The following is a 13,391-nucleotide window of genomic DNA, read 5'->3' as shown; positions in this document are numbered from 1 at the left end:
CTTTTTTGGAGAGGAACGGTGTAACTATTGTAGTATTACACTGTTCATGTGTGCATGTAATGCATATCTCTATCGCTCCGAATGCTGGACGACATATAAATCCTTATCTAGATTACTAAAAACTGCCGAAATGCGAATGCTCAGGTGGTCAGCTGAAGTGTCCCTTACATACAAAGAGTTCACGCATTCGAGGAAGTCTGGCTGTAACAGGCATTAATAGTAAGGTAGAGGAAAGGCAATTGAGACAGTATGGGTACATAGGACGCAGAGAACCCGAACATATTGTGAACTAGGCGCCATGGATCTTCTTCGAAAGACATCTAGAGGAAGACAAAAGAGTTCCTGGATGCTGCAGAAAGATAACATGATTTGAAGGCTTGGATTTAGTGACATTACCAAGATAGAAAGACATACAACCTGAGGACGAGGAGAGCTGACATCAACAGTTTACAAAGATGAAAGTTGAGATGGAGCCAGGAATGTAACATATGCATATATCGCCCACTCCTTTCAAGAATGTCATGAATCAAAAATTGTAAATTTTCTGTTATATATGTTTTCGGAATGCCAAGAAAATGTACTATATCCCAGCAAAAGAGGCATATTTTTTACTTAATATTTACCCGCTACAGGGCAGAAAGTGTTGTTGCATTTTGAAGAAAATGTATTATTTTATAATTTTTTTTAAATACACTAAATATTTTTCAAATGGAGAAAAAACCTTCAGACTTTACCTAAAAAGATCTGTTGCACAGTAAAAAGTTAAAAAAGTGGCTTGATATTTATTTTTAAAACATTGTATAATATTATATTTTTAACTTTAAAAACGTTCTCCCGAAAAATCTAGTTTTATTGATTTATGACGTTCTTGAAAGGAGTGAGCGATATACCATACTTATGCATTTGTTTCAGGCATTCATCATGTACGTTTATCTCGCATTCTGTTAAATAATATTGGTTTTGTTAAATCTGTTTCAGCGTTTCATGAAGCCATTGCGAATGCAATGACTCTCTCCGTCTACAATGTGCCGCACCTTCAAAGGATTGGACTTTATAATAACAGGTAAAAAAAACTACAACTTTATGTACAGGATGGTTACAATTTCATGTAGACTTACACTGAACACTCCATTTTTACGGTAGAAGTGTTCCGCATGACACCGTGTAATTTTTTTTACTGTAATAATAATTTGATTATGTGGATAGGTTTCTTTGTAATCAATTCAGAATATAAAATATTTAGTTTTATAAAAAAATTGCTTAACCCGTAAGCTGCGGATCGCATCTATTGTCGTTTTTTATAGAAGTACCGTTGACTGCGGATCGCATGCATAGTCGTTTTTCAACTTTACGTACTTATATCAACACCTATGGATAATTTTTTGCACTTAAATTTAGTTCGAGGCATGGAATTAGTTCTCTTTGATTTATTGTCATAAAATATCAAAATTATTTTAATTTAGTGTCAACTTTATCGTGAATACTTCCGGTCGGCTCGTGCTCCGCAGATACGACAGCCGCGTCTTCTATACAGCTGCCATACCAGGCCGCGAGTCCGTAAATGTTAATATTTTTGTGTAAATACACCATAAAAACATAATAAGTAAAGTGCATTGTGTACTGTGAACATCTATGATGGATATCCGAAAGTTTCACTACAAAAAATAGACAAAAATATGCTTTTTTTGTCAAAAATATTGTAATGTAAAATAATCCAGCACGGGACGGAAAGTTTGACACTCGAAATCGAGCAGCTTAGAGGTTAAATTATAAATAAAATGCTTGTTCTTTACCACATGAGTATTATATTGCTACGACTAGTTTCGGAAGCTACAGATGCTTCCATCTACGGGTGTGAATGGTGGGTGGAAGTTATGGTAAACATTTTAGACATGATTTGAAATACATAAGTACTAGTACATATGTTAGAAATGGATTTGTATGTGAATTTAAATAATATTTGATAATATAATGTATAGTTAAATCTTGAAATGTTGGTTGAGGACCTCTTCTACAGCTCTATCTAAATCTATAATGTAGTTATCTTGATTTTTCTCCAATACAGGACTACAGATAGCTATGAAGTGACTATGAACTTCTTGTTGACGATGGCTTTGGAAAAGGTGGCCTATCTTCCATTCGCGTTTCTTGTGGACCAAGTAAGAAATAATTTTTGTTATCATAAATATAAGTGGACCAGGAATTAAACCATTATTTTGCTGTGTCGAAAAAAACATATGATTGATATACTGGCAAAAAACGTTAACTTTAAAATCCCTGTTTTGTAATGTTATGACGGACGCGTCGCGTGCTCGTGCGCGATGACACTTTGTGACACTCGATGAAGTCCCTATTAAACAGGACACTTTAGTCCCCTTTTTTGTCAGGAGGCAGGTTGGACTGAAGCGAGTATTAAATAATAACACAGTATCGACTATTTATATATATGTTTATTTAAAAACAACAATACGGCAGTCAATACTCATGTGCTTCCAAACAGCTCTGTTAAGTTATGTTACACCCGGCTCTCACGAAGTACCAAATTAGACTATGTTAAAAAGCCCTCTTCCTTTAGGATAGGGAATCATAAAATGCTGTACCGATTTATGATGGCCATGGGAACGCATCTAAAGCCGGACAACACGTGACGAGTCCCTCGACTTTCTAAAAAGGACAATAAAAGTGGGAATGACGCTAAAAGCTTTAAATAATCCCTATTATTTAAAGCTTTTAGCGTTAATGAAATACCCGCTATTAAACGTAAAGCTGAATTTACTTTTAAAACCACATATATATGACATTTCAAACTACTTTAAAAGAACTACTAGAACGTTGAAAACTTTATATGTAATACTGAATCATGGAGTCAACATTGCATATTTTCGAGTTGGCGTTTTTTGCCTGTAAATCCACGATATACAGATTGATCACCTCAAATTGGCAGATTTACAAACCAAAATGGATGCCTTACACATCAAATAGGACGTTTTACTAAATAAATTGGCCTTTATATTGTATTTTATAATAATAAATAATAATAATAAATAATAAAACCCTAATCCGCACCCCAATGGTTCATAGGGCACTGCGTCATATAAACGCAGAGTTATCTTGATCGTTTACACACGAAGGAAAGGTGATCAGCCCTCCGCTTCAGGTACCAGTCCAGGGTAATATTGAATAAATATTACAGTGAAAAAATCACTTATATTTATTTGACACCCCCCTGGGAATCGAACCCGGGACCTCCAGAACGGTAGCCGAGCGTGCTGACCATTACACTACGGAGGCGGACGGTATTTTATAATTTAAGAAAATATATATATTCAAGTATACAGGCGGCGGATAGTATTGTTTCAATGTAGTTTTAGTAAAATTGCACTGTAGACTATATCTGATCTATAAACGGTAACACATTGCGAGACCGAGTAAGAAACACTTATATCCGGAGCATGTATAAGACGGATGATATTGTGAGGTGGAGATGATAACGAAGGCGATACCGGAATGAACATGTAAACAGAATATCAGAAGACAGACTTCCACGTATCGCCCTTCAAGGTAACCCTGAGGGACGCAGACCCCCAGGCAGAACTCCGAAAAGGTAGAAAGATAGCTGGGAGTCAACATCCCAAGAGCGACAAGCGGAGGCACAAACAGATCCTTAGGGCGTTTTTCCACTACACGGGATTTCACCGTCCGGTTTTGAAAAACGAAAACGACTACGACAGTTTAGCGTGATCAAATTAACGCGCAACGTATTCCCGCGCCGAATAAGAGCACCAATCCGAAGAAAGATGGACAAAAGCACAAGCCAATCCAAGCCAATCATCGTTTTAAAACGCTAACTGATGTGCCGAACGGTAAAATTCCGTGTAATTCCGGGTAGTGGACATGCGCCCTTAGGATCCACAAAAAAGAAAGAGAAGAAGAAGAAGAATTACTGTAGACCAAGATGATCCAAGCTTTTAGCTTAATATTTCAATGGTACCTACGTGTATGGACGTAAACAGGTTCCAACCTGACCGTTTTTATAAAAATTGTATAACTCTTGATCTACCCAGAATAATGTTTATTACTATATACCATATTTTGGATCTAATATTTTTGTTCATTGTATCAAATACTTTCCAGTGGAGATGGCAGGTTTTCGAAGATGGAGTGAAGAATATGAATTCAAGATGGTGGGAGTTAAAACTGAGATATCAGGTGATTCTTTTTTACCAGCACTGTTTAATGTAATGATTTATTTATTTACACGTCTTTTTAATAACTCCAATTCATGAAAAAATCATACACTCACCAGACAATTTGAAAAAAGGGTATTTGTCAATGATTGACCATATATTTATTTTATATTTAAGGGAATAATTCCACCAGTACCAAGATCAGAGGCTGACTTCGATCCAGGATCAAAATATCACATCATTTCGGATCAGGTAAGAATTCATAATCAGCTAGTAAAATGTATTAGCCAGATGCAATTTTGTATATATTATTTAATATTATTATATTTCTTTGAAACATGGCACCTTGCAAGGGCCCAGAGCAGTCGTGTACTAAGCTTTGAGAATAGGTGTGTGCGGAGAATTTTAGGCGTGCGGTGGTTTGACTTTGTGAGAAATGAAGAGATAAGGCGTAGGACGCAGCAAATCTTGGTCACAACTGTCGTCAAGAAAAGGCGATTCAGTTGGCTTGGCAAGGCTTCAGAAAAGGCAAGCTTGTAATCAAGCTTGCCTTTTTTACAAGGCATCAGGTTCGCGCTGCCCAGGACGACCACTGCTGACAATTCGTCGGCAGTTCTCGTCAGAACTTCGGGACGCAAATCTGACTTGGGAGGATGCAAGGGAGCTGGCTGCCGACAGAAAAGCCTGGAGACAGATTGTGGACTCTATATGCTCTACCTAGGGAGCGGATATGGTTTAATAATAATAATAATATTTCTTTAATTTGGGCTTAGAAAATGATCTGGAATGCAACACTGGTCGCAATAGATATGAGAAGAAGGGGTATGGAGATTTATTGTTTGTTATATTTATTTATTTATTAATTGAACGGCTAAAGCCTTTAACATAATACAAATATACAGTATCCAATATAAAAATACACTAATGAATACACTAATTGTCTGCCTCCGTAGTGTAATGGTCAGCACACTCGGCTACCGTTCTGGAGGTCCCGGGTTCGATTCCCAGGGGGGTCAAATAAATATAAGTGATTTTTTAACTCTAATATTTATTCCATATTACCCTGGACTGGTACCTGAAGCGAAAGGCTGATCACCTTTCCTTCATGTGTTAACGATCAAGATAACATTGCGTTTGTATGATGCAGTGCCCTATGCACCATTGGGGTGCGGATAAGGGTTTGAATGAATACACTAATAGAGAAACGAAAAGTCTTACACATAAAATAATAATAAAATAACAAATAGTAAGCACTGGTAAATACATGTCTCCTTTACACGCTATCAGCGAGCAGCGAGAGAGAGTGAAACACAACGTTTACATTTATCCATTATAACATGGAGAAGAATGCCGAGAAAGTACAGACTGCAAGGTGGATAACAATATATTAAATAAATCTATACTACCAAAAGCATTGGCTAACATGTGAAGCCGCGGAATCGGAGAGAACATGGCATTGTTTGCGTTAAGTACAAATACTGCGAATACAGACCGATATTTTGATATTGTTGTATATCTCTTGTAAATTATTAGCAAGGAAAAAAGATCAATTCATAATAAATAAAAAAACCAGAATAATAAGAGATAGTGGTATTTACCAAGTGGAATTTGAATGAAAATAGATAGCTATTACCGCAACTGATTGTGGAATCAATTAATGAAATCACATTTCATTTTCAGGAATACATTAAATACTTCTTTGCTACTGTGTTGGAATTTCAAATATTCGACCAGCTGTGTCAGGCTGCTGGACACGTGGGTCCTCTACACGAATGCGACCTCCACAGAAGTCGAGAAGCTGGCAGAATTTTGAGGTAATACCTTTATCTTCTTATTCTACTTGTGTCTTGTCAGGTCTACTCAATGCTTGGGATTACTCTGGCAAAGGTTTGTCGATTCTGCGCCATCTAGAACAACTCTTCTGTCCCTTAAAAGAAGGTTTAAAAACCAAGATTTTTGAGAAACCAGTCAAGTTGAGACAGCTATATGAATATTGTATTATCTAACTAACTAACTAACCATCACGCTGCTTCCACGCAGGGGTAGGGAGAGAGAATCGAACGCCACACCACTCTGTCTTTGCAAACATTCTTTGCCTCTTCTACATTCATGCATCTCCTCATACATACCCGACGATTATTACGACTCCTGACCCGGCCGCTTTCAAGTATTTGACATACCTGATACTTGTGCCAAGTTTTCCTCGGTCTTCCTCTTCTTCTTTTTCCAACTACATTCGCCTCATAAATTTGTTTAACCGTTCTTTCCTCACTCATACGTTCCACATGTCCAAACCATCTCAACACACCTTTGTTAATTTTATCAATAATGAAAGCAGACTGAATGCAGTCGAAATGCGATCCCTCAGACGAATGTGTGGCAAAACGATGTTTGATATATGTTCGAATGATGAAATAAGGAAATAATGCAAGGCTGAGATAAGCATTATCAATATTGTATTATCTTTTTTGTCCCCCTCCGTGGTGTAATGGTCAGCGTGTTTAGCTACCGTGCTGAAGGTCCCGGGTTCGATTCCCAGGGGGGGTGAAAATAAATATATGTGATTTTACACTGTAATATTTATTTAATATTACCCTGGACTGGTTCCTGAAGCGCAAGAGTGAACACCTTGCCTTCATGTAAGTAATGATCAAAAAAACACTGCGTCAATTCGATGCAGTGCCCTATGCACCATGGGGTGCGGATAAGGGTTATAAGTAAAAAGTAAAGTAAGTAATTATCTTTTGGGGCTATTTTTATTTAATGATAAAAAAATCACAAAAGCAGAAAAAGCACCAAACCAAAGCCTTGAGGGATTCCTTTAGTGGTTTTCTTTATTTTTGAAAAATCCAAACATTTTGGTTTCAGTGAGGTGATGCAGATGGGTGCTTCGAAACCAACTTCGGAAGTGATACGAAAATTGACCAGGGGAAAATCGAGCAGAATATCCCCGGAGTCCTTGGTCAAGTACTTCAAGCCTCTGGAGCTGTGGCTAAGAGTCCAGAATCGGGATGAGCCAATAATTGGATGGAATACAAACTACGAAGATATGGCGCTGTTTTCGCCATTCAGAAATTGTGGAACAGTCTCAGATATTGGTCGAAATGTTTTGTTATCTTTTGCGGTTATTTTAGTTTTGTTTAAAATATGGTAAATAATTTATTGTAACTGGAGACAGTTGGTAGAACTCCATATTAAATTGTTGGGTAGTATATCTAAAAGTATGTCCGCCTCCGTAGTGTAATGGTCAGCACGATCGGCCACCGTTCGGGAGGTCCCGGGTTCAATTCCCAGGGGTGGTCAACTAAATATAAGTAATTTTTTCACTGTAATATTTATACAATATTAGCCTGGACTGGTACCTGAAGCGGAGGGCTGATCACCTTTCCTTCATGTGTCAACGATCGAGATAACACTGCGTTTATATGAAGCAGTGCCCTATGCACCATTGGGGTGCGGATAAGGGTTTTATTTTTTATATATCTAAAATAAAACAAGGTTTGTTGGATTAAATTCTACATTTATTTTTGTATATGTTAATAAGTGACGCGTTTCGTCTTCTTGGGACATTATCAAACACTCAATGTGTTCGATAATGTCCTAAGAAGTCGAAACGCGTCAAATATTAACATATACATAAATAAATGTAAAATTCAATCCAACAAACCTTGTTTTATTTTGGATATATCGCTCGCTCCTTTCAAGAACGTCATAAATCAAAAATCGTCAATTTTCATTTGCGCATGTTTTCTGAATGCCCAGAAAATATACTATATCTCAGCAAAAGATGCATATTTTTAACTTAATATTTACCCGCTACACGGCAGAAAGTGTTGTTTTTGCATTTTGAAGAAAAAGTCTTGTTTGACCATTGTTTTTAAATATACTTAATATTTTTCAAATGGAGAAAAAACCTTCAGGTTTTACCTAAAAAGATCTGTTGCACAGTAAAAAGTTCAACAAGTGGCTTGATATTTATTTTTAATACATTGAATTATATTTTTAAACTTTAAAAACGTTCTGCTGAAAAATCATGTTTTTTGATTTATGACGTTCTTGAAAGGAGTGAGCGATATATTACCCAACAATGGTAAATAATGTTTGTTAGCTGTTCAGATCCCTTTTTCAATCTGAATTTATACCAGGACCCAGGATTTTTCTTTCTCAGGAGTAGTAGCATTTGAAATACTGTACATATACAACATTTTAAGTGTGTCCAAATACTTGTTCACAAAATCTGGATTATCTCCCATAACAGGAGTTGTTTTCATATTATTATTTGACATTTCATCAAAGAAGATTTTTTGAGTAGTGCGGTTGTCAATAATTGGTAGAATTGGTGAATGTTACACGTGTGTGAAGTGATTACTTAAACCAGCCTATGATGGTCGTCAGCCCCGTAAATGCCCAGACTTCCATATTCTTCTTCATCTTTGATGAGATGTCAAAAAATAACTGTAGGTACATATAAATGAAGTACTTTTTTTTTAAATGATTCACCCACAAAGCCTCTACTTTCAAAGGCCTGTCTGCAGGTATGATGCTTCTTAGGATAGTGAAGTTAAATGTGAAAAACACATAACAAACACCCAGACCAATTGAAAATAAATCCTTCGTGAATTTATTTTGCACTTGGTGAGAATCGAACCTGTGACTCCATTTTCGCAGTCGAGTGTCTACTCAACTACGCCACGGTCCCTGTCATAAATGCAATTTTTATATAGATTATCTTTGAACAATTTGTTATTATTATTTATCATCTAGTTCATGGAACAAACACATGAGAATAGAAAGTAAATTGAAAATATACAAAACATTTGTTCGACCAATAGCCACTTATGGGATTGAGGCAAGAGCAGATACTTCCAGAACAAAATCTCGACTTGGAACCTCCCAGATGAAGACTCTCCGATCCATAACCGGAAACACATTGCGAGACCGAGTAAGAAATACCGACATCCGGAGCATGTGTAAGACGGAGGATGTCGTGAGATGGGGACGACAACGAAGGCGATACTGGAATGATCATGTAAACAGAATGTCAGATGACAGACTTCCACGTATCGCTCTTAAAGGAATCCCTGAAGGACGCAGACCCCCAGGCAGACCTCCGAAAAGATGGAAAGACAGCTGGGAGTCGACATCCCAAGAGCGACATGCGGAGGCACAAACAGATCCTTAGGATCTAGAAAAAGAAGAAGAAGAAGAAGCTTTACACCCACTATATACCTCAGGGACCACTTTCCTTTGTAGCTGTCACTATCAAGTTATTTTCTTGTCTTTTAGTAGTTTTATGTATGAATAAGAACCTAACTAACTCAATTGAGATCTCTTAGTTAGAATAAGTTAAGGCATAAGATTGTTCTAGATGTTGTATGAAATTGTACAAATTTTGTGTAACATAAAGCTGAATTAGCGGTGTCGAATTTGTTTTTTTTTCCTCACCCATTATTCCTAATTTTGCGGTCGGATTGTGGTTGTGTGGTTGGTGGGTAGATCTAGATTCGATTACCTACCACAATGTCACAACTTAATTCCTCTTCATTAATTTTTAAATTCATTTTTAATTTAATTTTAAATTGATTTTTAAATACAAGCTTTCTTACGCTTTTCTGATAAAAAGAGTGAAAATTAAATCAAATGTCAAAAAATATATATATAAATCATAATGTAATACTTAGTATAAATAATACTTGAAATAAAACTGCGTTTTTGAGATATCACATTCTTTTATTCAAGAAAATTAAAAAAATATAAAAAAATTATATGAAAATATATATTTTTAATATAAAAATAATTACATTTATATATACTTAATATGGCAGTGTCAGTACGACCTTAAAATATTTAAAAATAATATACATGTATATATATATATATATATATATATATATATATATATATATATATATATATATATATATATATATATATATATATATCTTCGTCCTTGAGAATTCCATATGCAGCAGTGATCCGGTTCAAAGTTGTTGCACGGTTTCTGGAAAAATCGAATTTCAAATCATGATTTCAGGCGTCTCTTAGTATGTGAAATAATTCGGAAAGGATCTTGCATATATTAAAAAATAAGGGTCTCTGCTTAGTAAAAAAGCTTACTCAAATCAATCATAGATGCTGCCAAGAACTCACACACGAAATGACGTGTAAATTATGCGGTATACGGGCTCCAAATAACTTCAGCAGTAGCGTGGTTGTCAATCATGGGGAATGGAAAATGTTACACATGCATAAAATAATTACTCAAACTAGCCAATGACAAGTCGTAAGCCCTGTAAATACCCGTGAAAAAATCACTTATATTTATTTCACACCCCTTTGGGAATCGAACCCGGGACCTCTAGTGCGGTAGCCGAGGGTGCTAGCCATTACACCACGGAGGCACACAATGGAAATTACTCATCGGGAATATTATACATATATGTGACTTATGTATGTACAAAGTTTAAAAATAATGTGATTTGCTACGTTCTGTTTGCAACAGTGAAATGGGGCAAATAATACAAGTAATGGCAAGTAATACAAGTAATGACAAGTAATACAAGTAATAGCAAGTAATACAAGTAATGGCAAGTAATACAAGTAATGGCAAGTAATACAAGTAATGACAAGTTATACAAGTAATGGCAAGTAATACAAGTAATGCAAGTAATACAAGTAATGGCAAGTAATACCTGGCGTGGTTCAGCAGTAGGGATAGTTAGGGCAGGCAGCTGCGGCTACTCCCGCAGGATACAGCCGGGATGTGAACCCGGGAAGAGGTTCCGCTCCAGACGCGATGTTGCAGAACGGGTAGTTGGGGCAGGAGGCCGCCGACACTCCCGCGGGATATCTGGGAAGAGAACACACAGACAAAACTTAGTAGCAAGATCTGCCGTCCTGAAGAAGCGCACATGCCGTCTTGTTTATTGCAGGAACCCAGATTTGTGGACAAGGTTTTGGACGCACTTATTATGTTGTGAGTTAGAGATAACTGGTCAAATTATATATTTAATAAAATGTAGAATGTAATAACAACTAAGTATGTAGTTTTTTTCACATTATTTTTATTTGATCAGCAACCGGGTTTTGTCGTAACTGACATCATCAGACTGGTATGTCGGTTACGGTTGCTGGTCAAATAAAATGGATGTGGAAAAAACTACATACATAGTTGTTATTTTATTCTATAAAATGCAGTTCCAACAAGAAATGTCAGTAAAATAAAAAATAAAATATAGGTATCTGCTTCATAAAAAACTTACTCAAATCAACCATAGATGTTGCCACAAACTCACTCAAGAAGCGACACGTGAATTTTATGATATGAATATGTGCTTACGTAATTACAATCTGTATTTATATAATTCGTCAAAATGACCAAATATGGTATTGTAATACATATAAATGATATTTGAAAACATTTTTTTAAAAGTAAAAAGCTTGACTTGAAGTGAGTTCGGAACCTTTCGTTTAAAAAACCCTGTATATAAACATACTAGTACCTATATACATATCGCTCACTCCTTTCAACAACGTCATCAACCAAAAACCTTGATTTTTCAGGAGATTGTTTTTAAAATTTAAAAATATAATGAAATGTATTTAAAAAAAAATATCAAGCCACTTATTGAACTTTTTACTGTGCAACAGATCTTTTTAGGTAAAACCTGAATGTTTTTTCTCCATTTGAAAAATATTCAGTATATTTAAAAAAATAATTAAACAAAACAATTTCTTTAAAATGCAAAAAATACACTTATATATATATATATATATATATATATATATATATATATATATATATATATATATATATATATATATATATATATATATACTATATACTTACTCAGCTGCTCTGAAGAGAAGGGGCGCTTCTGGTAGGGCATTGTAAGCTAGAGGCTTGGGTTGTCCATCGGCAAAATGCCTCGCGAGCAGTTCGTTGTCGCAGTTGGGGTAGTCTGGGCAGAGGGCGGGGAACAGGCCAGCCGGGTACTCCCTTGCCCAGGCGCACGAGACGAAGAAGAAGAGGAATGCCTGAAAAAATCATGAAAATTACACTTATAAAATTTTGAGTGTGTCCAAATACTTGTTCGCAAAATCTGGATTATCTAAAATTACATATTATTCTTTGACATCTCATCAAATCAAGGTTTCTAAATTGCTTCATATATATAGAACTTCCAAGAATTTGAGTAGTGTGGTTGTCAATAATATGTGGAATTGGCGAATGTTACACGTGTGTAAAGTGATCACTTAAACCGGCCTATGACGGTCGTCAGCCCCGTAAATGCCCAGACTTCCATATTCTTCTTCACCTTTGATGAGATGTCAAGGAATAATATGAAAATAACTTATTTATTGATTTGGCGTTTAATTTGTAGAACTCCATTTTAATTTATGTATTAATTTTAAATCAACCACAGATTTTTTGAGTCTATTAAGTTGTATTTTACTAACAAAAATGATGAATGAAAATATAGATTATATCGGCTGTTATAAACGCTAAACGGTTCTAATACAATCCTTTATAAGTTAAGTATGTTAAATTAAATATTGCTCCCGTCTGAAAATGGTCCATTTAAAACACAGATGGGGCAAACACGACTTACGACTTTTGTGTTCATCTTGATTTCTGCTTTGGGCACTAAATCAACGACACTCGAATCAAAATGTCAACCGACACTGAATCGATCGATCTCATTTGTCCCTATATATACCAACAGCCTCCACCGCCTTCTATTATACGTACCTTGTTCGATGTAAACAATATTGATATTCAGTTATGCGAGACTAAGCATAGCCGATTATCAATTATAACTTATGCATACTTATGAGTACTATCAAAATTACCGAGATGGCATTCTGGCCTGTGAAAAAAATCACACTGAAAATAACAAAACTAGCTATGATATTCAGATTTTTTATATATATGAATAATTAAGCGATAAGAAATGTTAAAAATATAAGATATTATTTTGTAAAATAATATAATAATAATAATAAACCCCTTATCCGCACCCCAATGGTGCATAGGGCACTGCGTCATATAAACGCAGTGTTATCTTGGTCGTTTACACATGAAGGAAAGGTGATCAGCCCTCCGCTTCAAGTACCAGTCCAGGGTGATATTGAATAAATATTACAGTGAAAAAAATCACTCATATTTATTCTTACCCCCCCTGGGAATCGAACCCGGGTCCT

General features: G+C 35.8%; 2 protein-coding genes across 2 annotated transcripts in view; one reads left to right on the top strand and one right to left on the bottom strand.

Moving 5' to 3' along the window:
- The window catches only part of LOC148310049 (angiotensin-converting enzyme-like), a 28,133-nt gene extending 20,773 nt beyond the window's left edge, over nucleotides 1–7,360 (top strand). The window contains exons 11-16 of the mRNA XM_088259078.1: nucleotides 979–1,063; nucleotides 2,066–2,159; nucleotides 4,135–4,209; nucleotides 4,365–4,439; nucleotides 5,868–6,001; nucleotides 7,056–7,360. Coding sequence (XP_088115204.1) covers nucleotides 979–1,063; nucleotides 2,066–2,159; nucleotides 4,135–4,209; nucleotides 4,365–4,439; nucleotides 5,868–6,001; nucleotides 7,056–7,341 — 749 coding nt within the window. The 3' untranslated portion in view covers nucleotides 7,342–7,360. The remainder of the gene's footprint in view (nucleotides 1–978; nucleotides 1,064–2,065; nucleotides 2,160–4,134; nucleotides 4,210–4,364; nucleotides 4,440–5,867; nucleotides 6,002–7,055) is intronic.
- Nucleotides 7,361–10,033: 2,673 nt separating this feature from the next.
- LOC148310048 (uncharacterized) lies at nucleotides 10,034–12,861 on the bottom strand. Its single transcript, XM_088259082.1, has 4 exons — nucleotides 12,800–12,861; nucleotides 12,037–12,224; nucleotides 10,880–11,037; nucleotides 10,034–10,188 (listed from the first exon to the last, which is right to left on the bottom strand). Exons 1-3 carry the CDS (start codon nucleotides 12,812–12,814, stop codon nucleotides 10,890–10,892), a joined length of 351 nt encoding a protein of 116 aa, XP_088115208.1. The 5' UTR covers nucleotides 12,815–12,861; the 3' UTR covers nucleotides 10,034–10,188; nucleotides 10,880–10,889.
- Nucleotides 12,862–13,391: the final 530 nt, after the last annotated feature.

The sequence above is a fragment of the Brachycentrus maculatus genome, unplaced genomic scaffold (genome assembly GCF_059751285.1).
Source record: "Brachycentrus maculatus isolate JH-2025_06_01 unplaced genomic scaffold, ASM5975128v1 h1tg000109l, whole genome shotgun sequence".
NCBI classification, from domain to species: domain Eukaryota; kingdom Metazoa; phylum Arthropoda; class Insecta; order Trichoptera; family Brachycentridae; genus Brachycentrus; species Brachycentrus maculatus.
Note: the sequence above shows the minus strand (reverse complement) of the source record. Positions and strands in the feature narration are given on the sequence as shown.